Source organism: Amblyomma americanum, chromosome 7 (genome assembly GCF_052857255.1).
Source record: "Amblyomma americanum isolate KBUSLIRL-KWMA chromosome 7, ASM5285725v1, whole genome shotgun sequence".
NCBI lineage: Eukaryota > Metazoa > Arthropoda > Arachnida > Ixodida > Ixodidae > Amblyomma > Amblyomma americanum.
Genome location: NC_135503.1, coordinates 163,170,767 through 163,197,885, shown reverse-complemented (window position 1 = coordinate 163,197,885; position 27,119 = coordinate 163,170,767). Strand labels below are relative to the sequence as shown.

At 45.6% G+C, this 27,119-nt stretch overlaps 1 protein-coding gene across 2 annotated transcripts; it reads right to left on the bottom strand.

Annotated features, from left to right (window-relative positions):
* Window positions 1–757: 757 nt before the first annotated feature.
* Sod2 (superoxide dismutase 2) lies at window positions 758–27,034 on the bottom strand. Of its 2 annotated transcripts, none has more exons than XM_077629581.1 (5): window positions 26,860–27,034; window positions 26,499–26,707; window positions 21,823–21,939; window positions 5,015–5,194; window positions 758–1,008 (listed from the first exon to the last, which is right to left on the bottom strand). In XM_077629581.1, the coding sequence occupies exons 1-5, from the start codon at window positions 26,895–26,897 to the stop codon at window positions 860–862; spliced, it is 693 nt and encodes a 230-aa protein (XP_077485707.1). In that variant the 5' UTR covers window positions 26,898–27,034; the 3' UTR covers window positions 758–859. The 2 variants fall into 2 exon arrangements, with proteins under 2 accessions (XP_077485707.1, XP_077485706.1); XM_077629580.1 differs by having other exon boundaries at window positions 26,499–26,671.
* Between the last annotated feature and the right edge of the window lie 85 nt (window positions 27,035–27,119).

Below are 27,119 nucleotides of genomic sequence, written 5' to 3'. Positions count from 1 at the left end.
GCTGCTTCCAGTTGTATGGACGACAGCGACTTATTCGGTGTGGTTTGACACCAACTTAATGCCATTGTCGCTGCATTTCAAGATGCTGCATGGCAAAGAACCTGCAGTGCCGAAGACTGACAGAGGGCGTCACAATCCAGCTTTACGTACGCAACATAAACAATTAAATGTAAGAGGACGACATGTAAATAGGAGTGTACTGAAACCGCAGAGCAAACAACAGTCACAAGGAATGTCTGCTGTATACGCACACAAAAACCTGCTGGCTATCAGACGTGAGCAGGTGTCCACACCATGGAGGGTTTGCCGCAGCGCCGCGAGGTGGCCACTCTGCTTGATCTCGCAGCCAATAGCAGCTGGAAGACTAAATTCAACCACCGATCCAACAAATAACAAAAACGATTGGCTGCAAACACATGTCACGCCCCTCACACTTCCAGTGTTTTCAAGTCCTTTCTCAAATAAAAAAAACAACAAATTTGTTTTTTCGCTCACACTCAGTTGACGTCAGGCGAGTAGCGCCCTCCCCACCTTCCCAGTGCTCCGGAGAATGTGCCAAGCCCTGTCAACCATGCCCAGACCGCCGCCGTTTCGGCGCTTTAGTTAACTAAAGCGCCGGAACGGCGGCGGTCTGGGCAGTTCCTTTTACGCGCTCTTTGTTTTACCTAGCCTCTACCACGGTGGCTCGACAATCCCTTCTTCGCCCGCATGTTCGTCCTCTTTCTTCCCGTAGAGACAAGGCCACTGCTAGCAGATGTAAAAGTGACATGTGCCCTCACTGTCTACACTTTATTTCCACGTAACATTACAAAAAAGGGACTACAGGTTCTGCTGCTGCTCCCCACCACCGCATACTGGTTCACTGGCTGCGTGCCTTCTGCAGCCTCTCGGCCACATTGTCCCAGTTAGCAATGTCCCAGATGGCCTTGACGTAGTCAGGCCGCACGTTCCGGTACTGCAGGTAGTAGGCATGCTCCCAGACGTCGATGGTGAACAGTGGCACCAGCCCTAAACAAGTAATGGGAGGGGAATGATTAATTACAACTACCCCTAACTGGAAACCCAGGGGACAAAGAGGAATGGAGGTGCAGATTAGCAACTGGTTTCTTTTGGAGAAGACTGATGTGGTTAGGCAGGAGAAAGCATGAATAAATAGAGGCAGGTGCATGCAAAATCTTTCTTATATCGATTGCCGTTTCACTGAGAGCAAGCAAAGGCGCGCATGAGCCACAGACTCCGGATGCCGTATAGTAAGCTTCAATATTAAGCACCTTTAGCATGCCGTGTTACCGTTACCGGAGCACTGGGAGCTCATCCACCACCAATCCGTATGCGCTGACTGGTTCCGCACTGACAGTCTGAGCGAGCTGTTCCTGAATATGCCACTGAAATTTTTTTTGCCTTTATTTAGCCAAGAGAAATCGACATTAGTGAGTACGCTACTGCTTTTGTTTATACTTGAGCCCTATAAATGATATTCATTCACATACTTGCACTTATATAAGTAGAACTTCTTTTTAGAATTCCACTTAAGTTCCAGTTACTAACTGGAGCTTATGTGAAACCAGATTAAGCATAAATGCTTGGCCACATGACAACAGTATTTTGTAGACGGCACCTTCAATGCCCGCTTCTCTGTTTCCTGCAGGGCTTGCATTGTTTCCCCTTGAGCCCAGTGAAGCTCAAGGGAATGCCGCAAAGGAATAAGAGCAAGAGAAGGGCACCAACCCCAGTCTGTGCACAATAGTTGGATCACATAACATGGTCCCACCAACAAAAGAACATAAAAACAAGTGGGCGTTTACACCCAACACACAACATCTGGGGCTGAACAAGCACTCTGCGGAAATCTTGTCCTCTTGACTTCCGAACAAAACGGCTGCCACCAATCATAAAAAAGGATGGCTGGCTGTCACACAGACTGGCCAGAACAACTATAAGACCATGGTCACCCACTCCTCCATGGAGAATGGCCAGTTCTTCACCTACAGCTTCGAGAATGTGGTACACTGACTTGAGCAACCTTTCAGAACGTTTGCTTCATCAGCTATTTTATTTCATGTTGACATGCTGAAAGAAAAGGCATTGAGAGGCGCTCATAGCAGGCAGTGGGTTTCACAGTTTCGAGACATTTTGTTCAAGTGCCTGAACTGTTCTTTTCTACAAAGCGTGTGAAACAGTATCAAGTGACAAGTGATGACATACAGTTAGTGGACAGAAAGTACACATTAACCAAGACGCATTGGTAATAAATAACGAGTATTATTCAAAATGCGTATTTTTGGTTTACAGCACCAATTTCATAATTTTAGAGCCGAAGTGCGAGCCTATATCGGAGTTATTTAGTGCCTTAACTTCCAGGTCCTAGTAATGCCCATATCAGTTTTTATAATTTCAAAAATCCAGTTACCACCGGCACTGTGGTCCAGCAAATTTTCGAAATTTCAATGAGTTACGTGCACTGGAGTGGTTGCTTCGCCAGCAAAGTCTTCGAAACCGCATGTATTCTGGTGTGCTGTAGGCATAATTTGTTGGGCCACAATGCGAAGGACAACTGCACTTTCCAAATTATAAAAACTGATATAGATATTACTTACGGTTGGCTACATCCCTCTCAATAAATCGGGAGTTTGACTAACAGTAATATAGTCAATAAGTTACCAATTCAGTATAATAGTTAATGAGCCTACTAGTTAGCATGTTTTAGCTGTATTCTGATGCACCACACCACTGATATTATTCTGAAATGAGCTCTTCTGTAACGCAAGAAACCTATCTTTTAGAAATTGCGGGACAAATTGGGTGAGACGCCTGGTATTACAGACAGTCAGGAAAGCTCGGAGTCACAGTTCTTTTTAGTTTCTGAGTTTTACATCTTTCCTTGTAGTTGCTTGAAAGAAAATGTACCCACTAATATATCGTTGCATCTGCCCCTTATCCACATTGTCAACAGTTCGCTTTGAAATGCATTTCCTGATGCCCGAAGAGACCTAGGCGGCAAAGAGACACAACCTGCTGCTGTGCAGGACAAACTTGGCACCATGCCAGCGACACGACGAAAGTTTCAAGCGATGGGTCCCGATACTGAACCTCCCAGTGCTACAACTCAGTTCAGATAAGTTTTTTTGTCCAGTCAGGTAGAATGGCTAAGGACATAAAAAAAAACCTCGCATGCAGCTTGACAAACCTCCCATCACCCGTAGCAGTTTGACATGGCGATGGCAGGTTACAGTTAAAAAATAAATTAAAAAGGAAGAGAAGACATGAATAAGCTATACACACATTATCACCACAATAACTCAGCAGCATGGTCTCTGTACAGTTAAAAACACATACACAAACAACAAAAACAATAAGTTACTTCATCACATCGGTGCCTTTTTTTTTAAGGTCGAAATTTGTTCATCATCCTGTAGGAACATATTTACGATGCTGTTATATGATGCAAAGCGAATTTATAGATTAGTGAATGTGTATATTATCAATATGATGGTAACTGGAGCAATTAGATTTTCATTAGGTATTTTTTTCTATACCTGAATAAATTTCTGAGGGTAAGATAGTCTCATTTATTCAAGATATTTTGTCTGGAATTTCTGATAAGCAACTAAAAGTTAGCTAATGCAGGTCTAATCAGTGATGCTAAATTAAGTGCTTTGCTAAAATTTTTCAGCAAGGAATTTTAGAAAAAGGGCCTTGTCTTGCCCTGAGGTACCTATCCAGGAATGACCATGATGAATTTCGCAGCCCCAACACATTTTGCAAATTCTCCAGGCATAGGATAAGGAACCTATGTGAGCCATTTTGACATCCTCCTATAACTTGAGAACCAGCATGCACAGCTCCATAAAACTTAGTTCTTCAAATGTTTGTGCTGTGAGTCTACCCTGAAAATTTCATTCAGATATCTCAAGAAGAAAAAGTTGGTGTTCAAGGGCAGCCTCCTGCTTTATGAATTAGGAAGAGGGCAGAGTGGGGTCTGGGAACAAACGCGGATAAATGACATCCAAGTCGAAATCAAAAGGAAGAAATGGGCTTGGACAGGTCATGAAATACAAAGGCAAGATAACCACTGGTCCTTAAAGGTGCACTAAAGGGGAATCTGAACTCGACTTTTTATCGCGGGAAGTCTATCTACACGTTCTGGGCCTTCTTAGAAACTTCGAATCATTGTCTTGTGTGGCCGATTGCCCTAATTAAATCAAATTAAACGTCCTGGCTCCCGCCCCTTTTTTTTTTTAGCATAACACGGTAGGTAGGACGAGTCAACCAACGCGCCAGCCAGTCTCGCGGTGGCTTGCCGCTCTGCCATCGGCGGAGTGATACGTAAATCAAAGAGCCCATGTGCATCTTTATTTACGTGGGCCTAATTTGCGGCTATATTGTCTGTGACTGAAACTGTTCACAGAAACCTAAAAAACAAAATAAAAGTGAAAGCAAAGTCGCCACTGGACTGGCTGAAAAGGCACTCCACACGTTGGTTGACTCCGCCTACCTACAGCATTGAGTTAAAAAAAGGCGGGAGCTGGGACGTTTAATCCGATTTGATTAGGGCAATCAGCCGCACAGGACAATAATTTGAAGTTTCTAAGAATGCCTGGAGTGTGTAGATAGAGTTCCCGCAGTAAAAATACGAGTTCAGATTCCTCTTTAGTGCACCTTTAAGGGCAATGGCGTGGATTCCAAGAGAACAAAAGCATACAAGGGGCCGCAGAGTAAGGTGGGCAGATGAGATAAAGATGCTTGCGGGGATAGGTTTTCGAGGATAGGATAGGTTTGTCATCATTTGTCAACAGGGAGTTGTGCGTAAGGTGTGTGTGGCCTATACAGAGATGACGTACCGTATAAATGCGTGTAATACCCCTGTCAGACGAGCAAGACAGGGCAGGGTTAATTAGAGAGGCCATTGCCCTGCAGTGGGCATAGTCAGGCTGATGATGGATGATGTGGATTAAGTCACCCGAGTAAGCCTTTTATGCCGCCCACAATTTTTCCACCTAAGGTTGGCACTTGCCTTCCGCATCCACGAGAGCATCCTGGTTGAAGGTGCTGGCCACCTGCAGCCTCTGGGTTTTTGGGTTGTATCCCAGCCAGGCCCAGCCAGAGCCCTGCACCCCCACCGCACGGGCAGACATCAGGCTCTTGAGGGCCTCGAAGCTGCCAAAGTCCTTCTTGACGGCCTCCAGCAGGTCGCCTGGTTGTTGAGGCAAAAGGGGAGAAAGCGACTTTACAAGGCATTGCTAATGACAGTTTAAGAGTGCCCACAAAGATCCAGTGGTTGTCAAACACTGCCTGCCTTACCAAGTCCAACCTGAATATGATGAACTGGCTATATCCATCTCCGCAGAGCCAATGGTGGCCGCTCACCTCAGCCTTCTTCCCGGAAATGAGAAGGCGGCTGATGTGTATAAAAAAAAATGAAGCAAAGCAGTGGGTAAAAACAGAGTTGGTTGAAGAAACTTGTTCTTCTTAAAAAGATAAACACACAGGATATGTCGACAATTGCATCTTCTCCCAAGATTAACATCGAGTGTAAAGGAATGTGTTTATTATAAAACTTGGTAAAACACCCTTTTCTTAGTTTTTCAACTTTTGTGCATGCTAATAAAATGTGATTAACTGTTAGGTCATCTCCACATTTTTCACAAATAGCTTTGTCTTCATTTGTCAACAGGAAGTTGTGTGCAAGACGTGTGTGCCCTATACAGAGATGACATACCATATAAACGTGTGTGATACCCCTGTCAATTGGGCACTCTAAAGGCACTTTGAACTAATGCTCCTTTACGCTCCCAAAGGAGCACTACTTCAAGGGAGTTCGTCCGTGCTACACGGTCGCGGAACGACCTTCGCAAGAAGTTTTTAGCGCCCTCATCGGCGAAAAGCGTTATTTAAATTGCAAACCTCACTGCACATGTAAATACATAAATGTCACATTTTTTTAGTTTAGTTTTATAACCGTATTATGTTAAAGCAACGCAATTTTAACTGCAATAATGACATGATTTTCCAAATACAGAACAAAACATCACAGTGCTGGCCACATTGAGCCCAACTCGCTCGTATATCTGGAACGAGAGTATGGCGTGGTGAGACTGCCACAAAACAAATGATCTTATATTTTAAACCACCACTAATCTTAAGAAGTGAATTTATAAAACGAAAATTGAACATTTCTTTTCTCAATTTATTTATGCTGTTAACTCGCTGGGAGATAGAGTACTCCCTTGAAGCCTCAAAGGACGAACTCGAGCTGCCTTGTTTCGAAGCTTCTTTGAGCTAGGTGTCCTTTGGCGCGTCCGTGTGGCAGCGCGCGTTCGTCCTTAAGAGTAATAGAGCATTAGTTCAAAGTACCTTTACAGTGTCCGTGTGACAAGGGTATTATACCCGTCAGACGAGCAAGGTGAGTCATTGTGCCGTTCATATGGACACTTACGGTATGTCCCCATCAACAAGTTTCCATAAAGTGGGTCGTCCATAGCAACGAATATAAGGAAAAAACAAGCCCAATTTATTACGAAGAGAAGTTGGTGACGAGATAAAACTTTTTGCTGGGCTAGTTGGTCCATTCTTCACAAGTGAAACAGTGCGAAAGAAGCCCGAAAACGAAACAAAGAATGGACAGGAAAGAGCGCTGAACTGACAATTGAATTTTATTGAGCAAAGCGCGCACAATATGTAGGAAGGCAGTGGCACAGGTAATCAGATACAGTCAACACCACATGGAGTAAAGGGCTTACCAAAGTGATAAAGCTAAAAGACGAGGGAATCTCAAAAGGGATGGTAACAGAATGAAAATGTAAACTGGATGACTATATAACAGTTAAAGTTACATAGCGTAAAGAGCCATAAAGTCGATAAAAACTTTTAATAACAAGGTGACAACAGTGAAACTGATAAAAACTGACAAAATGAAATGTAGATAAACATATATACACGGAATGAATGTGTGAGAGCATGTGGCTAAGAATGCAAAGACCTGAACAACAAATAAAAAACGATAAAACAGTGACACTCAAGATTTGAACCTGTGCAGTCCACATTAAAATGTAACAATGGTGTTCTAAAAACACAAGTTCACTTCCGTACAACGAACGTTTGAGGAAACACGAGTGCTCACTTGAAAAAGGCACAGGATCCAATCTAGCACTTCATTGCAAAGATTGTAAATGCATGCCTCGTTTACGTGAAACTTTTTCTGGATAGAAATAGAGAAAGTGTTGCCCGGGAGCTGAAGGAGGCCTTCTTTATAAAAAGAAAGGGCTTAGATTGTGTCAGTGACACATCGAAATCATTGTACGGAATTAACTTGCTTTTTTAGAACATTGTTAAATTTTAATGCGAACTGCCCGTTTTCGAATCTTTGAGTGTTGCTGTTTTATTGTTCTTTGTTTGTTTGGTTTGGTTAATGGGGTTTAACGTCCCAAAGTGACTCAGGCTATGATGGACGCCGTAGTGAAGGTCTCAGGAAATTTCGGCAACCTGGTGGGGTTATTTAATGTGCACTGACATGGCACAGTACACGGGCCTCTAGAATTTCGCCTCCATCGAAATTCGACCCCCGCGGCCGGGATCAAACCCGCTTCTTTCGGGTCAGCAGCTGAGCGCCGTAGCCACTGAGCCACTGCGGCGGCCTACGTTCTTTATTTGTTCAGGTCTTTGCATTCTTAGCCATATGTTATCACATTCATTCGGTGTATATATGTTTGTGTACAGTTCATGTTGTCAGTTTTTATCGGTTTTACTGTTGTCACCTTGTTATTCAAAATTTGTATCAATTTTATGGCTCTTTACACTATGTGACCTTAACTGTTATATAGACATCCAGTGTACATTTTCATTCTGTTACCATCCCTTTTGAGATTCCATCGTCTTTAAGCTTTGTCACCCTGTTGTGCCCTTAATCGCTTTTATGGCCCTTTAAGCCATGTGACATTGACTGCATCTGATTACCTATGCTACTGCCTTCCTCTATACTGTGCGCGTTTTGCTCAATAAAATTCAGTTGTCAGTTCAGCACTCTTTCCTGTCCATTCTTCGTTTTGTCTTCGGGATTCTTCTTTCGCGCTGTTTCACTTATGTAAGTTTGGTGATGAGAGTTTGTTTCCGTGCATACCGAGGAGAGCATTATTATTCAATGTAAACAAAACTGAGCTGTGTCAAGGGCGTACTGTTGGTCACCATTGTCCTGAAGAAACTGAGGCATTGTCTGTGGAGACTCAGTAGCCATGGCAGCCCTCTTCAATGAGTGTATTTAATCCAAGCATTTTAAGAGCATGAGCTCTTACTCATCAGGTTTCTCGATTTCTTGTGGTCTGCTACCACCTCCCTTCGGTGTGATGTTTTCTAAGCCCGAGGAAATCAAGATGGCGGTAGATGTCATGATGGCGCGAAAGGCACAAGAACACAACAGGACAGGCACCAAGACAGGCATTGTGTTCTTGTGCTTCTCTTGTCCTTATTCCTTTCGCGCCGTCTTGACATCATCTACAGCTATGAACCAACTACAGTTAAAACTCGATTTAACGAAGTTGAGGGGAGCCGTGAATTATTTCGTTAAATCGAGAACTTCGTTAAATTGAATGAGGCATTTCTTGGGCACATAATTCAGTACATTCGATTACAGTAAAACATCGTTAAAACGTACCCGCTTAAACAGTACTTTCGTTTTAAAAGTAATAAAGTCAAGTCCCCGACTGAGCACCCATTGAACATAATGCATTTTGCATCCGCATAAACCGTACCAGCTTATCGCGGTCGTATCGGTTAGCACGTACCATTTTCACTTTTCGTCGCACTCGCGCGTGACGAATTCACGCCGGTAGCACCGACCCAAAGGACGGTTCGGCTAGCGGCGCAACAATCTTCCTTAAATACCGCCGACGGGACGGCAAGCCACACAGCTAATGACAAATTGGCGCCAAAGTTGGTAATCATACAACTAGCGCAATCTTTGGGGGTCCGTATGGTCATCGTCATGACCCCCCGCGCTACTTTCGAGTGGGTAGCGGCAACACCACGACCGGCGCCGCTAGCGCGTATGAAAAGAAACAAAAATTCTTACTCGACAAGAAAGGCCCGAGGGGACTACAAATTTATTTTCCGCCAAAGAAGTCGGTGATCTTTGCCTGCGTGCGCTTTGTGAGCAATGGCCGCACCGATTTCTCGTAGGTCTGAAGTGCGTCCAGTGCGTCTTCCGTCCCCTCGTGTGCGCCGGCAAAATGTCGCAGCAGATCGAGAGCATCCATCACCTGACCTGGTGTCGGCATGGGAGCTTCGGCACCTGCAGGGTCGTCGGCAGCGTCTTCAGCCGTCACCCCCTCCACGCTTCCTACAAGCCGCAACATATCGGCATCAGTCAAAACTTCCGTTGTGACTGCGTTTGCGTCGGCGTTCACGTAGTCTGAGAAACTTATGCCTGTGGGCACTTCATCCACTGAGCGAAGGTGTTCCCAGGCATCTTCATCCTCGTGCACGGCGCTCGCGCAGTCCGGACCAGCTTCGGCAGATTCAGGGCCTAGTGTACCGAAACCGGCAGTCCTGAAGCAGTTGACAATTATCGACGGCCTCAATGCTCTCCAAGCCGCCGCCACCATCTCAACCGCCATAAAAATATCTATTTTCGTCTCGCGCTTCAGCTCCAGGTTGAGGAGAACGCTGTTGACGACTCGACGCTTGTATGCGCACTTCACGCTATTAATTATCCCTTGATCCAAGGGCTGAACCACGGACGTTGCGTTTGGGGGGAAGTAGCGGAGCTCCACGCTGGTCAGCTCGACCTCTGCAACGTAGTGGGCCGTGCAGTTATCCAGCAACAGGCACACTTTCCTTTTCTGGCGACACATGTCGCTGTCAAATTCCTTCAGCCATGTAGCGAAAATGGCACGCGACATCCACGCCTTTGAATTGGCAACGTACTTCACAGGAAGCTTTTTGGTGCCTTTAAAACAGCGCGGCCTCGCACTCTTTCCGATGACAAGCGGGTTTCGTTTGTCGGTGCCGTCCATGTTGACGCACAGCAAAAGAGTCAGCCTTTGTTTGCTGTGTTTGCCGCCGTGGCACGCCTGCCCCTTCAGGGCGAGTGTTTTTTTTTAGGCAGCATTTGGTAGAATAGACCGCTCTCGTCGGCGTTGTAGACGTCGCTGGGGGCATATTTTCCCAGAATGTCGGGCACGTTTTCAGACTGCCAGTCGCCGACTACAGCCATGCTTACGCTGCTCGCTTCACCGCTAAGCACTTTCCCGACGATGCCGTGTCGTTCTTTGAAGCGCGACAGCCAGCCGGGACTTGCCTTGAACTCGCTGTCGCCCAGCAAGCACGCGAAAGAGCGAGCTTTTTGTTGGAGCAGGTCTCCACTCACGGGAATACTATTCTTCGCCCGCAAATCCATAAACCAGGCGAAGAGGGCCTCTTCCATTTTGCTTTGAGGAGTGGTCTTCAGCGTTTTTTTGCGCGAGAGATTCCCCGACGAAGTGGCGCGGAGGATGTCATCTTTCCCTTTCAATATTGTGGAGAGAGTACTCGCTGGAATGCCATGTGATGCAGCCACGTCACATTTCTTCTGTCCACTTGTCACAGCACGAATTATGTCCGCTTTCTCGTCCAGGGTAAGCCTTTTTCGTTTCTTGCAGGGCTCCATCTGCTAGTCAGGAGGGTTAGCGGCGCGCTTGCTCGCACACACCACGTCCGCGTTCACGATAGCAAGGCTAGACTGATGGAGGCCTAACAAGCTGAGCTTGACAAAGACGTGCGTTCAAAGGCACGGGGAAATCCGCACAAGAGCGAACACAGAGCACAACACACAAACACACACAAAAAAAACACGCAAACTGCAACAGCGCCATCTATGAAATGTGGCACGAAACTTTTTTACTGCTGGCGCCATCTCGTGAGCTGGACTCAAAATTAATACTCGTTTTGCGCCGCGCAGTTTGAAAAAAGCGACGGGATGAAGGTGCTCCGCGCTGCTACCGCTGACTCGCAATCAATAAATTTTGGGGTGCTGTCTACAAAATAGACCAAAAATTAACACTTTTTCACCTTTATTTCTCGAAAAAAGGTTCGTTAAATCGGGACAGATCACGGAATCGGTTTCATTATTTCGGGTTAGTCAAAGCATTGAACCCTGTGGGCGTCTGAGGGGGAATTAGGATACCTTCGTTAAATCGAGATTTTCGTTAAATCGGGTTTCGTTAAGTCGAGTTTTGACTGTAGCCCAAACCAAAGTACTTCTCAAGATGGCGGCCCCCATAGTAAACCGATATAGCAACCCAATTGGTGATTGATTGGTGATGTCATTAGTATATCGAATTGCTGCTTGAATGGTGACGTCACTGACACATCCAATTGGTGACTGATTGGTGGCATCACTTATAAATCCAAGATATCGGCTGACTTAGGCTGCCACGTGGCTATGATGCCATAATCCAAGACGGCGGCCAAATTTGGGTGCCAATGATGACGTCAAAATTCACCATGGCGGGCAGAAGTGAAACCACATGAATATGACGTCATATTCAAAGATGGCGACATATTTTTGGAATCTCAAATCGAGATGGCGGCTAAATTCGGCTGCCATTGATGATGTCATGGTCCAGTATGGCAGATAGAAGAGGAACCACGTGATTATGACGCCAGGGGACAAAATGGCGGGTTAGGCAAAAAAACCAGACATAGACGAGGGACAAGAGGGGGAATTCACAACACAATAGACGTTTTTAGCATACCAGAGACATACTAGCGGAGACGTATACTGGGTTTACGCACGGGAGCTCCGCATGCGCAGTGGCATTGTTGGGCTCAGGGGGAGCCACTGCGCGTGCGCAGGAGGGGTCCGCTAAACCGGTATACGTATCCACTAGTACGTCTCCGGTGTGCTAAAAACGTCTAATGACTGGACTATCAACTGTGATTTATTGAACGAGACATTTTCCCAGTACATCTCACAGGATATGCGCATCAATACCAAAACCATCACCGGACAGTGAGATCAAATAGATAAACAACAAAACTATTGCCCGCGCGCCAAGAAAACAAGTTCTTTTTCTAGCAGGCGTACCGAAGTTGTGATAACGCAATCTTCACCATGCAACCTGATGCGGTAGGCTTCCAAAAATTTACGTTCTCCTTTCTCCCTGCCTCTGCCAAGAATGCTTGCGTTGCCAAACAGCGGGTAGCAGCCGCACTCACAACAATGGCGAGGCAGGTTTTGCCCATCAGTAGAACCCAATGAGTTGTAGTGTTCACGCAGCTGTTCACTGCTACAGCGGCCTGTTTGGCCGATGTAAACCTTTTCGCATGTCAGGGGAAACTTATACACTATGCCTGTGCAACATATTGTGAAAAAATTTTCATGCTTCATCGTACAACTGAGAATTCTCGAATTGCCTTGTGATACACGCGAGCACAGTCCCGAGAGCTTGCAGAGAGCAGAGAATATAACGTTAACGGCCTCCTTTCCTGCAATTTTCTTGATGTTGTGAGCTAGCCCGTGCACATAGAGCAGAACTTCAAAACCTTTTTGTTCATCGGCAACGACATCAACCCTGCTCATTCTCTTTTTTCTTCTTGACCCCCTGAAGAAGGGATTCAGCTAACCCTGTTCGGATGACTCTTGGAAACCCTGCTGCCTCCAAACGTAGGAGTTGTTTTTCAAAGCTGCTCTTCATAGCGTGGTGGCAGCTTTTTTCCAGAGCATTGCATAAACTGTTCATAGCAATTCCTTTTTTCGCAATCTTTGAATGTGCGGATGTGAAAGGCAACACTGCCTTCTTGCTCCTAGGTGAAAACATCCAGCATAAATGGCCATTGTCAAAAAGGTTAGTTGAAGATCTGAGAACTTGGAATGTTGCTTAGGAAGTTCATGGGTGAAGTTGAGAGAGCAGGAAGAAGCTTTAAAAGCCTTTAAAATATCTTCTGCAACTACAGGCAAGGAGTCGTTAGATGAAAGCTCTTAAAGTATTAAGAAATCATCAATGCACCTAAAAACTCTGCACACACGCTTGCGTAGAAGAACGCCTACGAGTGAATGGTCAAACTTATGGTGATGGTATATAAATAAAACCATGATTAAATAATAGGTAACTGAAATGTAAACATATCGCACCAGAAGCCGAATTCTAGGTGCACCTTGACCTCCCAAATGAAGCAAATTCCGGTTTGGGACGTATCTTGAGGGGGGTGTAACTCAACAACGGGTAGACGCACACAAATGGGACCGGTACCAAACCATTTGTCCTGACCAGATCTATCGAAAAAGACATGTAGATTAAACTAATCACATGATCGTAATTTCTCCGATAGGTGGCAGTAGGCGTCGCTAACGCTCATTACTTCATCTTCCAGACGGTGGCAGCGTCTTTTTTTTTGTTCATAAGTGCAGTAAATCAGCAGATTGAAGGCCTTCCCGCAGCACACGCCACTACGTTGTCATCTGTACTCGTCGATCTTGCGCTTCACAGAAACATTCAGTTCCATTCCTCCAAACTTCTTGCTGGCCATTGTAATGCTTCCGACTGGCTTCGAATCCCCCTTACTAGACAGCTTGCGAAGAATTTTCTACATATTCATGAACAGCCTGCTTGGATGAGATGTAGGATGCTCTGGCCGTTCAGAAAAGGTGGTAGCCAGTGCACTGACTCCATCGAAGTGTATCGGTGGGTCGAACTATAACAGCCTGAGTTAAGCTTACATTATTGTAAATATACAAAAACAAAGATGTGCGGCTTTGTCTAGGTGGGTGGTTGCGTTCTTTTCCTCTGAGGAATGTCGCAGGTTGTTTTTAGCTTCGGTGGTGCCAGAGGTCCACCCCCTGGAGTGGTTTGTGGGGGTTTAACGTCCCAAAGCAACTAAGGCTATGAGAGACACCGTAGTGAAGGGCTCCAGAAATTTCGACCACCTGGGGTTCTTTAACGTGCACTGACATCGAACAGTACACGAGCCTCTAGAATTTTGCCTCCATCGGAATTTGTCCGCCACGGCCCAGGATCGAATCTGTCTTTCAAGTCAGTAGCCGAGCGCCGTAACCACTCAGCCACCGCGACGGCTTTACCCCTTGGAGTGTTTGTGCCCTGCTCGTTTCCAGCGTCTCCCCACACCTCCCTGCTCGCGACGACTGTGGCCGAGCACTTACAGATGCTTGGTTTACGTAGCCACGAGCTCAGTGCCACGCACATTCGTACAGTCTTGTTGACTTCGAAAGTGTGCCATCGGCATTCTCAGTCAACCCAAGGAATGAGCCATCAGCCTGTCATCTGGGGATGGTTCCGCCATTGCAGTAAATTTTCTGCCTGAACATGTCGACCCACGGAATGTGCTGTACGCCACTTTAGCAGGCCAGGAGACGACAGGCCAGATTGCTGCCTTTGAATACCCGAGCCTTGTGCATTCTTGCCTGCCCTTCGCTTGTTATGGCGGTGACTGGAAAACAGAACACTGGTGAGGCAACCCACATGGAGGCGCTGCTGTTATCTATTTATTTATTTACAATGCTGCTAGCCCAAAGGTAAGGGCCATGTCAGGGTGGGACTGACATCACTAAATATCGAAAATGAAGTAAAACAATGAATGGGAAAAAAAAGGGTCTAGTACATGTAACGGCAAGCACAAAATGAAAACAGTGCATTAAAAACAATAAATGAAAAGGAACGGAGTTCACATTGTAGAACCTGAAAAAATATATTCCAGACGCTACATCACACACAGTTCACCAACGACGTGTTACCTTTTTCCGCCACATTTTGCATGCAGATGGGCTGATCATAAGCAAAAAATTCGTGGTTGGTGTCGCATAAATCCAATCATTCATTTTTTTCCCTCAAAATTAGTGAATTGAACCGATTACAAAGTGACGTTGTGTAGTGCAGTTCGTAGGCGCACAGCTGCCATCTCCTTTTTGTTGCCCGGCAGTTGCCGTTTTAGTTTGAGATTCTTGTTTACCGGTACTCACCTACGGGGCATAAATGTGGAGGCTAATGAAAAGGGTTCAGCTTAAATTGAGGACAACGCAGAGAGCCATGGAAAGAAAAATGATAGATGCAACGTTAAGAAACCGGAAGCGGGCAGTGTGTATGAGGGAACAAATGCAGGTTAATGACATCCTAGTCGAAATCAAGAGGAAGAAATGGGCTTGGACAGGGCATGTAATGCGAAGACAATATAACCACTGGTCCTTAAGAGTAAAGGGGTGGATTCCAAAAGAAGGCAAGTGTAGCAGGGATTGCAGAAGGCTAGGTGGGCAGATGAGGTTAAGAAGTTTGCAGGCACAGGGTGGGCGCAGCCTGCAACGGACAGGATTAATTGCAGAGACATGGGAGAGGCCTTTGCCCTGCAGTGGGTGTAGTCAGGCTGATGATGATAATTTGTTTACTAGATTAGGCATCATTCTTTTCTTTCCCTGTCCTTTTCTCGCATGGCAAGAGTTAGGGTGGCCAGCTGCTGTGCAGAGGATCGGCAGCACTGTACACTTTCCTTCAGGCGTTTTGCAGAGGCTTCAGATGCTTTGCAGAGGAGAGAGAGGTTTCACTTAGGCGGAGTTAGAAGGGCGAGCTGATACAAAAGACGCATTTCAGCCTACTGCCGCTCTGGCCTACAAGTTTTCACAAGTGTAATTTAAAAAAAAAAGTGGGCATTGCTGATAAATAATAAAAATAACAGCTGAATATACAACTAAAAAGCCGCTAATACATATAAATGAATGCGACTCGTTTCTGTCACGCCTTATTGACCATAATTCCTGTCGCGTGTGTCCTGTAAAATTTGTATGTTTGCTCATGAATGTGTTTTTTATCAAACCGTTAATAATACGTCTGACCAATTATTCCTCCAAAACGACCTTAATGAGATCATAGTAGCTTGTACTGCATGTACTCTTAGCTGCAAAAGTGGTATGCAACAGTCGAGGTTGCATGGCTCGCTGCTTATGTGGCGCCTGTCGGCATTTAGCCCAAGCTAGAGCGCCACAGATTGAAACGAGCAAAATGATATGCCTCTGGGTCAAAACGGTCACCTTCGGTCACAGTACACCACATATCTAATAATTATACACCTTTAAATGCCATAACTAGTTGTTACCAAGCTACTCTCAACATTTCAGCTTGTTTCACTCAGTGTATTCTCGGTGGCTAGAATTTGAATCGCCTACACAAATTGCAGTTTTATTTATTTATTAAGGTCTGGCATCTGACCTCAACCTCACAATATGAGGTTGAGTGAGGTCGCTAGTGGTCTCTGCTAAAATGAGGTGAGGGTGGCTGAGGAGACAACCTTATTGGTGAGGTTGAGTGAGTTCACCAAATTCTGTTTGAGGTTGAGGTGAGGTATTTGAGGTCAAATGCCACACTCTGGCGTTGAGGCCAGGTTGGGATGGCCGTGTACCCGTGATAGATGCGGCGTCTGTGCCGTGTCTTCACCAAACAGCTGAAATAACAGTGTGCATACGTGTGCACGGGCGCATGTGTGTGTACGCACGTAGGCGACTGGCTGACAGGTGCATTGCGTACGAGTTCTCGCCTTTCTGTCTAACCTTGCACTTGCTTTGCACCATTTATCTTTCGTGTACAAATGTTATTATTACACGCAGCGCAATGGGCATTTGCGTGAGAGGCAGATGGTGAGATGTTTTTAATAAGTCGGTGATTGCAACATTTGTGATGACTCACTGCGAGGCCACCATCAGCTCATGCTTTCGCCTGCCGAGAGTGAACACGAGTTGTTGAGCGCAAATAAGTCCAAATTATCAGGCAACTCTTTTATTCTGCAATTTGCGGATAACACAGTCACTTTTCGGATAGAACGGCAACACCCTGAATCCCGTGTATAAATTCAAAGGTCGTTTCGAGCAGAAGCCTAATAACCTCTTGAATTCAAAGTGTGTTCCCTCTTCAAAGTACTCGGTGAGTGTCGGTCGAACTGCGCTACTTTGCACAATGCAAAAAAAAGAGTGGTATCAAATTTATAGCTTTTGGAATAACAAATTTCATAGCTGCTCCACGAGATACGCCCCTTGAAACAAGTGCACAGCGTTCAATACAACTAGCACAACCCCGCGCATATATCAAACCACTCAGCAAACACCAGCACACAGCTGCAGTAGACGAACGTTTCTGCACTCTTTCACTCGATTTGGTTGCTGCACTGAGAGCACTAGTGTCAGGCAACACTCGCACTGCAAGAACTGGCACTGCAAGGGCATGGCACTTTTGTGAACTAGTGCAGAAAGTGCAGCCAAATCGAGGAGACCTTAGATGTAAATCTGGTGTGTTGTCTTCCCGGCATGCCTCAGGCGTCTATGGCGGAGAGCCGGCAGCTTTCCCTCTGCTGTACAGTAAGAAACTCTATAATGCTGGCAGTCTGGAGTAGCACAGAGCCCAAAATATGCAAGTAAAAGTTTCTCTTTCAAAAATGACAGTTTTTTAAAAAGTTAGGGGTGTGCAAATTATAGAAATAAACACAGTAGTCTGTTGATGCATGAAATTGGCACTGGCAGTTAAGGAACCAGGTCTGCACTGTTTTTAAATGAATGGTGTCGTGCAGCACCATGAGAACTATTGCAAGAGGTGCAGGCGAATCGAACGGACCTGATATCGGGGACGGCTGGCCTTCAGCACCTGGTGGCTGCACTAGCACCGTGAAACTGCGTGACGACGTGAACAAGGTTGGTCTTCGTTTCATTGCGGCCAGATTACTGTCATGCGATGGAGCCAAGCTAAAGCCTAGTGGCGACCCTCGTCTGGCATGCTTGACTGCCGAAGGAAGCGACACATACAAGTGTACTGGTGACATCTAGTGATGGGCAGTGGTTAGTTCTAAAGCACAGTCCCCTTCCAAATAGGTTGAGCCTAACAACACTTAGCGAGTGATGAGCTGCCAGCACTTTGCTGCAAGTGTGGGTGCACTGTATTCTTGCATCTAGGTTACAGGTAAAATTGTCTACTGCAATTTTTATATATTTAATTATTGATATATGAAACTATTTCATGATTTCCTTTCTGGTCGGTATATATAATGTATTTACACAACTGCAAGTCGACCTATTTTTTTAAATTTCAAAACCCGAAGTGAGGGGATACAATTGAAACGGAAGCATGGCATGGCACTATAAATGAAGGAGAGCCAAACGAGACATCAGGGATGCTACAGTGTGGTTGCAATTTTATGTTTGCTCTACAGCTCTACCCAGTAGCATACAACCTGTCTGCATACTTGTTCGCAAGGATTTCTCAATTTTTTTTTTTTACCTTCAACTGCTCACTCAGCGTTCAAGGGAGTGTCAATAGTTGATGGAAAGGCCGCTGTTCCAATCGTGGCAGCACCACCACTCGGAAAGGCAGCGGTGCCAGGAAGTGTCAGTAGCAGATGAAAGATGGAAAGGCCGCTGTTCCAATCGTGGCGGCACCACCACTCGGAAAGGCAGCGGTGCCAGGAAGTGTCAGTAGCAGATGGAAGAGCCGACACCGCTTGTGCATAGTTTCTCTTTGGCTCTGTTCGACGTATTTCACTTGACTGCCAGCCACGTTTTATCCATTTTTAATACAGTGCTTCATCCAGAGCCATTTGTGCTCCAGGGAAAGTAAGTGTTTGGTGCTCGTTCATGGCTACATTCAGGGCGGCTGTCATTCTTCAATGCTGAAGAAATGAACAACTATGCGCCGGCTCGCAAGTTCGACATTTCGGAACAGGTGATGCAGGTGTGGCGGCTGCAGCAAGGCAAAATGTTTGGTTGTTCCATGCGATGTTGTGCTGTGGTTGTTCACTTCGCAGGACGACGACGTTAGAATGACATGCTTTGGGATCGCAGCAGTGATGATGATGACGTAAGTGTGGATGAGGAGTCCAGAAACAAATTTTCCTTTTCAAATGTGCCCACGAGCACCCCCCCCCCAACATGCGATATGGAGGGTCGACTTACAGTCGCGTAAATATGGAACAGGTTCAATTGTATATCGAAGATATTTTTCACCTGTTTTACTACAAAGAGGTTCGACTGTATTTCTGCACGTGGATACTGGTAAGCTGCTACTCATGACCCGTGGGTACCTGCCCCCTGTGTGCTCCAGCCAATTGTTTTTCTGCCTGATATTACGCCCTAATTGTCAAGATCCACAGCTACTATATTCTCTAACTGCTCTCAGTGTTTTGCTGCCTTTCCCTTCAGAGACTGTAGCATTATTTTATTATTTATTTTTCGAACCCCCATTCTGGTTTCCACATCTAGGTACACCCAACGAAAAAAAAACGGCCCAGGGTGGAGCAAAGACAACTTTACTGCTCAAAACCCCCCATTATTCCCTAAATTTTCTCACGACACTCTTCTTGCCACAAATGTGTGCTGTGCGCAAACTCCACGGACTAACTGCTGAGAAAGAGACTAACGGGGGCTGAATCGCAGCATAGCAGCACGCGAAAAACGCGCGAGAAGGCCTTGACTGCAATAGTACTAGATTCTTGAAACGCAGGAAGTCATTTAAGGCTAGTGAGAGCACCACTGCTGCCGTGGCGAAGCGGATAGACTCTTTTGCGTGAGAAAAAGGCTTCGTGCAACCGAAACGGCCGGCAGCTGTGCAACTGCACAAACAAGCACTACGAACTTCAACACGTCTCTAATGGGAGTTGTAAAGGTTAGGGTAAAGCAAGTACACGTAGTTTCATATCGTTGCCGTTTGTTTACGAGCTTCTGTGATGCTGTGTAAGTATCGGCGACTCTTAGTGAAAGGGCGAGTGGCAAGCAGCCCATTCCCTTTCACCGCTGCCAGTAACAAAAAATGGTGAACCATGGTCTTCTATATTTGTTTTCAACAGGCTGTAATGTGCAGCTGCCTTATCCACCTTATCAAAAAAAAAACAATAGGAAAACAACTGTCGTGGTCGTGAAGTACCGGTCGTAATGTATACACAGTTCAGCAGTTCTTTTTTGGCCAAAAGCATAGGACATCAGTCACCATACTTTGCCCTAAACAGTAATACGTTTGATAAAAATGTGAGCGGTAAACACAGGCAATGCATGCGCTTCGCATATAAGGCTTTTGTTTTCTCCCTCATACTACCTGCTGCAGTGGCATGGTCACATCCATGCTCAGTTCCCAATGCAAAGGTTGTCCGTTCGGATGCTGGTGTTTTCATGTGTGTTTATTTCTGTTTCCTTCATCGTTAGTATATGTGTCAAGTTCTGCTGGAAAATATCCCGCTCTAAATTACAGAGGAAATCACGGTTCGTTTGCATTTTTTCATTAAACGTATCTCCCAGGGACTAACTGTTGCACTCCTTTCCAAGGGGATCAACAGTTATTCCCTTGGTAGTTAGACCCGAAAAAAATGAATGCCAGTGGCAGGTCAGCTAGTCCCCGAAAAGACGAACCTCTCGCCGCCTGTTAGTCCCTTTTTTTAAAGAGTGTACTCAACGCTGCCCTGCAGTTCTTCTCTTGAGTTACGTACCAAGGCAATGTCATTAGCAAATCTGAAATTATTATGGTATTGGTTTTGGTTTACGAGGTTCAACGTCCCAACGCTACTCAGGCTATGAGGGGCACTGCAGTGGAGGGCTCCGGACAATTTCGACCACCTGGGCTTGTTTAATGTGCACTGACTTCGCACAATACACAGGCCTTAAGCATCAAAATGTGACCACTGCAGATGGGATCGAACCCACTCCTTTTCGGTCAGCAGTCGAGGGCCATAACCACTGAGACATCACGGCGGCTTAATTACTACGGTATTATTCCCAGCTCTTCACAAACTATTTCGCTGAATAACAAGGCAGTATACAGTAATGAAGAGATTGTGTCTCCCTGCCCGACACCCTACCTTCTTAGGACTTTACCACTTTCCCAGTAAAAATGCCCACCATAGATTAATTTAGACCACTTGGACTTGTTCAAAGGGGCCCTGAAACATCTTCTGAGGAGAGAACATCAACTCGCTCAATCACTGCATTGGGCTGTCATGAACACCTGAGCCAAATAACACACTTGTACACGCCGCAGAGAACCCACAATCATGTGCGAAAGTTGGCGACTTTTTCACGTTCGCACTCTCCCCTGTTGTTCACGCCTGCACATACAAGTTGAAAGATGGCTATTGGTCATTATTTCAGACATCAGGCAGCTGCCAAGGGTCAGGAAGCTCTGGCCAGTGGAGAAGCACCGACCTGCCACTGCGCAAAAAAGTGGCGAGAGGGGAAGGTGCGCAGATGCTGAAATTCACATTCTGACTATAGATAACTCAGCTTCTGCAAAGCGCATCGGAAAATTTCTTGCTGGACAGTATTCGTGAAGAGGCGTGCTTTAACATCCCAGCCATACTACAACTTTATTAGAGCCCCTTTAATGCGTGCAGACATCACAGAGCCCATGGCCTTTCTGTATTTCATCTCCACCAAAATACGGCCGCTGTGGCCAGGATTGAACCTGTGGTCTTGGTACCAGAAGCCGGACGCCAAAGCCACTAAACCACTACAGTGAAGAGTTATAAAGTGGCCAGTTCAGAGATGGTAATGGAAGTTTCCATTTTTCAAGTGGCAGCTTCAAAACCCTGTAGCTCAAGTTCTACGATAGGCAATTTTAAGGGACAGCTTAACGGTCTCGAGTTGCAGAAAAAGTGGTGTAGCGTGACGGATGGTCGGCTGGTTAGGCAGCTCCAGCGGCAACGCAGTGAAAGATGAGACAGAGCTGTAGTTTATCATTACAAGGAACTGCACCACACCAGTCTCATCCCTTCCCCTGTTTCTCCACCTCTCATGGTGCCAAGGGCTATTTTGCATGACAGCAGCCCATGGCATATTTTGAAAAAACAAAAAAAAAAACAAACAAACAAACATGAAAGCCTTACCTGTGGGTTCCCCCCCGCCATTGGGTGAGAGGTTTGTCCAGTAGATGCTGTGGTTCAGGTGGCCACCCCCATTGAACTTAATCGCCACTGAGGCCGAGATGATGCCCTGGGTGCAGTCTGTCAAGAGAAGGACACACAGTTCCACATATGCAGAGAAATGGTTCCCACTGAAGCAACAACTTACTGGCACCTAATGGTACGGCCCTCCTGGTGACTCTTGCCTCTGTTAGCTAAGCCACAAATAAGGGTCATGCAATCAATGCTGCTTGATATCGTGGAAACACAAGCTGTTTTTCCAACTTTAGTTTTAAATAACTAGGCATTACCAGGACTGAAAATCTGTACATAATATCTATGACTGTTGCAGAGTGCCTTTGGTATATTTTTGATGTTCCTTCCTTTTACAAAACTGCAAAAATGGCATTGATATTTCTTTTACAGATAGGGAGTAATAATGCATAAACTTTAAGAAGGTAGTTTAACTACCAAGAGCTTCAGATGGCTATTAACTATTTTTTATATATATTTCTCATATTCAGTACAGATACTGCACATTGTATGAATACTCAGAAGCATTAAATGGGGACACTCAACTAAACACTGAACTTATGAACCACTGGCTCAATTTCATTGAAACTTACGGCGCTAGTTTATATCACTGCTGGGACGGGACCACCTCTCCCAAGTTTAATTTTTCTGGAATAAGCATGAAGCACGTTATGCAACCTTTATGCCAAGGATGACTATGATGCTTAGGAAAACTATGCAGAAAATAAAGGCAATTTTTCCAATTTTTTTTGTGTTATGCGGCATCGAGAATGTCCAGAGCACACAACTGTGTAATTAGGTATTTTGCTTAGACTTCCAATATTTCAAAAGAATGATATAGGCTTTTCATTTTGCATCTATTTTCTTAATCATTTTTAGTATGCAAAAAAAAAAAAAAACTGAGTGCACAGTTGTGCTCCTCACAAAATTTCGCTCTAGAAAGCCTGCTACAGTGTTGGCGGTAACATGTTACAAGTTAAAGGCGTTACCGGTAATGCATTACTTTTTCCGGTAACTTAGTAACGTACCCGTTACCATTTCGAAACTGTAACGGGTACCGTACTTACGTTAACATTTTTCGGTAAGGTGAGTGTCACGTTACTAGTTACTTTTTGTTCCAATTGTCCCCCACCCCACCCTTTTTTTTAGAAAACAAAAAGTGCAGACGCGTAAAGTGATGTTGCAAATAAACAAAATGTACAGGTGACCCTTGTTGCGGCTCGCATTCATGCCAGAAAACACCTGCCCTTGATGATGCACCCAAGTAAAAAAAACAAAACAGAATAGCCATAAAGCACGAAACACGTGCGTGAACACGCATTCACACACTTATTTATTTATTGATACTGCAATCCCGGTGTTGGGATTTTAGCAGGGTGGGGATACAAACTGAGCAGTTTAACAAAACAGGCAAAAGTAAACAAAGATAACAGTGCAAGTTTAAGCTCTTCTGCACCATTAGGAATACAACTATTAAACATATACAACAGAACAAAGAAATACCAAATGCAATAGCAAAAAAGAAACTAGGTGATATGTTGTGAGAACGTCAGCGACAGCTGCAGCACTTCATTGCTAGTGAGGTTATTCCAATCGGAAATAGTTCGTGGAAGGAACGAGTATTTAAAGCAGTTATTTCGAATGCGAAAAGGAGTTAGCTGGTGTCGTTGTCGCGTTGCATATCCGGACGAGAAAACAAGCAAATCAATGAGCTCCATTCTGTAGTGTCTTTTAATTGATAGATGAATTGATAGATGAATTGATAGATGAATTGATAGATGAAGAGTCCAGTGCCAAGTTTTCGTGTTATGTTCATTTATCTTCAGCTCAAGTTTTTTATCAGGGGGTTCTGTAATGGGCCTGCTACTTTTTACTATCTACATTAATAACATGTCCAGTGTTATTGCTAAAACTTCAAACTCCATCCTGTACACCGATGATTATGTTCTCTACTGTAACGTCTCTGTCTAGGACCAGCTGCTACTTAAAGGACTATCGACGATAAATTTTTGCTTTTGTTTTCTTGTTTCAAGCGATGCTTTAGACATTAGTATACATGAAGCCCCTCATGGTATTCGCCTACGACCGCTAAATAATTTACAATTGATTTTCTTCTTGATGCCGTTTTGGTTTCATCAACCGAATGATGGCTGTGATGTGCTATTGAACTTCAGGTCACGTGCAGCACGAAAAAACACCAATATACCACATATGCTTACGTAATGAATCCACTTTTATGCGTTGCATATTGCAATCACTCAGTTCAGCCCTTGGGCGCGGCCGGGCAGCCACCAAACCACGTGACGTGACGTCACGACAGCCGGAGGAAACGCTGGGCCCCAACTTGCGCGGTCGCGCACTGCCGCAGCCACCACCCGACTCCCACTCCTCCCGCTAGGGGCGCTGCGCCGGCACGTGACGTCACGGAGGAAAAGCTGAGCCCCAACTGGCGCGGTCGCAGCCACCACCTGACTCCCACTCCTCCCGCTAGGGGTGCTGCGCTATGATTGACGTCACGCCATATGTATAAAAGAGCTGCGCTCCTTCGCCGGGACAGTCTTATACCCCTGTCACACGGGCATTTCGAGGGCCCTCGAACCGATAGTCTATCAACTCAAAGGCGATTGAGCGCTGCTACACGGGCAGCTTCAATGGCGATCGAGTCAATAGCCTATCGAGTCAACGGAGCAGAACGGAACTCCATCGAGATATGCAACGCATTCTTGGCTTAACCAAGTTAAGCCTGGCGATTTATTTTCCAGAAAAGTGGACATCAATTTGGAGGACGGCTGATTACACGAGAAATTTCATAGCATGCATTCACCCGCCTGCCCGCTTGACCATCCATCATGAAAAAAAAAACCCACTATCACATACATTCGTGTCACCGGTGTTTAGCATTGTTCACTTTGAAACATGTTTGCTGTACCATGGCATGATCCGATGATTTTGTAATATCTGGCAGCATTGAACAATTGCATCGAGACAAAGTGAACACAGACACCGGCCCTGAAAGTCAGGTGTGCATATTTTATGTGAGGTTTAAATAACTCACAGGATGGTTGCGAGTGTGTAATTGAAGCCTTAGCTGTGGTGAGATATTTTCGCTCGTGATTCGTGATTTCGCTCGTGATTTTCACCCTTCTGAAACACATTTTGAGTTTTCATTTCTTGTAGTGCTGTTCATACGACACCCAAAGAAATTTGTATCTCAGAAACAATAACAAACCTCAGAGCAATTTTGCCACCTTGGGTTTTTCAGTCTGCAGAGGTACGACTATAAACCATAAATTAAGCGCACACACAAAATGAAACTGCAAGCCAGGTTCAATTTATTTAAAGCACAAAATTAAAAAAATCAAATATGAACCCTGCTGGCACCTTTGGCGATTTAAATGTCCGTGACGCTCTCTCTGCAGCTTTCGCTTATTTAATAACTGCTGTAGCAAGACTACAAATGGTTTAAATACTGTCAGTTGGTGATGAGGGCAATCGGGCAGTAAAAGGACAGGTGAAGGATTTCTCAGGTGGAGACACCTGTGCCCTGAAATGACCTGAATTCGGCAGTCGAAGATCAGGCTGGCCAATGCTCCTGACCACGCTGAATATAAAACGTGGAACCTTCGAGATAAGCTGTCTGAAACTTACTTTGACTCTAGAACACCGGAGAAACAGACATTAGAACGGGAGAGAAAAGAAATGAGAATAATATTGCCCAGCCAGGTGCACACATCTACAATCGCTCCATAGGATCCTGGTCACCTCTGGCACACATACAAAATCACAAGTCTCAAAACATTATCTCTGTGACTAGACCTAAGGATAAAGTAATGCAAGGCAAAATCACAAAACTTTTCCTTTTGTGATGAATAACGTCAGTCATCATCATCAGCCTACGCCCACTGCAGGGCAAAGGCCTCTCCAATTAACCCTGCCCTGTTACAGCTGAGGACACCCTATCCCCCGCAAAGTTTTGAACCTAATCCGTCCTTCTAACATTCTACCGCCCCCTGCTATGCTCGCCTTCTCTTGGAATCCAGTCCACTACCTTTCACAACCATCGGTTATCTAGCCTCCGCATTACATGCCTTGCCCATTTCTTTTTAATTTCCATTAGGATGTCATTAACCAGTGTTTGTTCCCTGGCACACTCTGCCCTCTTCCTGTCTTTTAATGCTACACTTGTCATTTTCCATCCCATAGCTCACTGTACTGTCCTTAAGTTGAAACCTTTTCAGAAACCATGCTGTTAACTGTAAGCTCACTGTCGACACGTCGGACATTACGAGGGCAAATTAAAAAGTCGGTCCTTTGCCACACGAGCTTTATACCCGGTTTGGCAGCTAGCCACAAAGCTAGCAACGGCACCTGCTACTCGGAGTCTGCTGCACTGCAGACTACTTGGAGCTAGAGAAAAAAACAACAGCTCTGTAAAGCCGTAAAGAGCAGCACTTGCAGGGCCTCTGCCAGCAAAAGCACAGAAGAAGCCGAATTAACGCCACGAATTCATTCACAAGTCGAAAAGGCTGAACTGCAGCCACTCTTGGCGCACGTGCCATTCACCTGCTCTTTAGCAACCGAAGGCAGTCTGCCGACGAGTGCGTAGAATCAGAAAAGGCGACGCTCACTTTTGGCCAGCGCATCGGCCAGCTTCTCCTCGGCGGCGTTCAGGTTGTTCACGTATGCGGCATGGTGCTTGTCGTGGTGGACGCGCATCAAGTCGGCCGAGATGATGGGCTCCAGGGCGTTGTAGTCGTACGGAAGGTCGGGCAGCGTGTGCTTCGCGCGCACCGCGGACAGGCTGCAAAGGAGTGCCACCTTTACGTGACAAGGCCTCCTGCAGACTAAAAAGGGCCAACTGTAGCTCCATTAACGAGAACGTGCGCTACCACCAATGTGTGTCATTTCAGCTCAAGGCGCAACGGGATCAACCAAGTGTATATGGGACTACACGCACTTGCGCTAAGACTGGATATGCAGCTCGCTTACCTCCGGAAAACAACGTTTCTGCAACAAGCTCGCAACATTTTAGCGCATAGACAAGGCACCCCCGTTGAACTCTCCAATCGTTCGCAGCGGGGTCGACTAGCGCAAATTGACGACCTTGCCTGCACAGCCGGCTCGTCGTCGATCGAGCTGCGAGTGGATGTCGCGTACCGGAAGTAGCAGCTGACTGACTAGTTTCGGTATCGAGCGTGACGTTTCTTTATTTACGCGGTGTTCTTTTCTTCAGACCAGCAAGAAAAAAT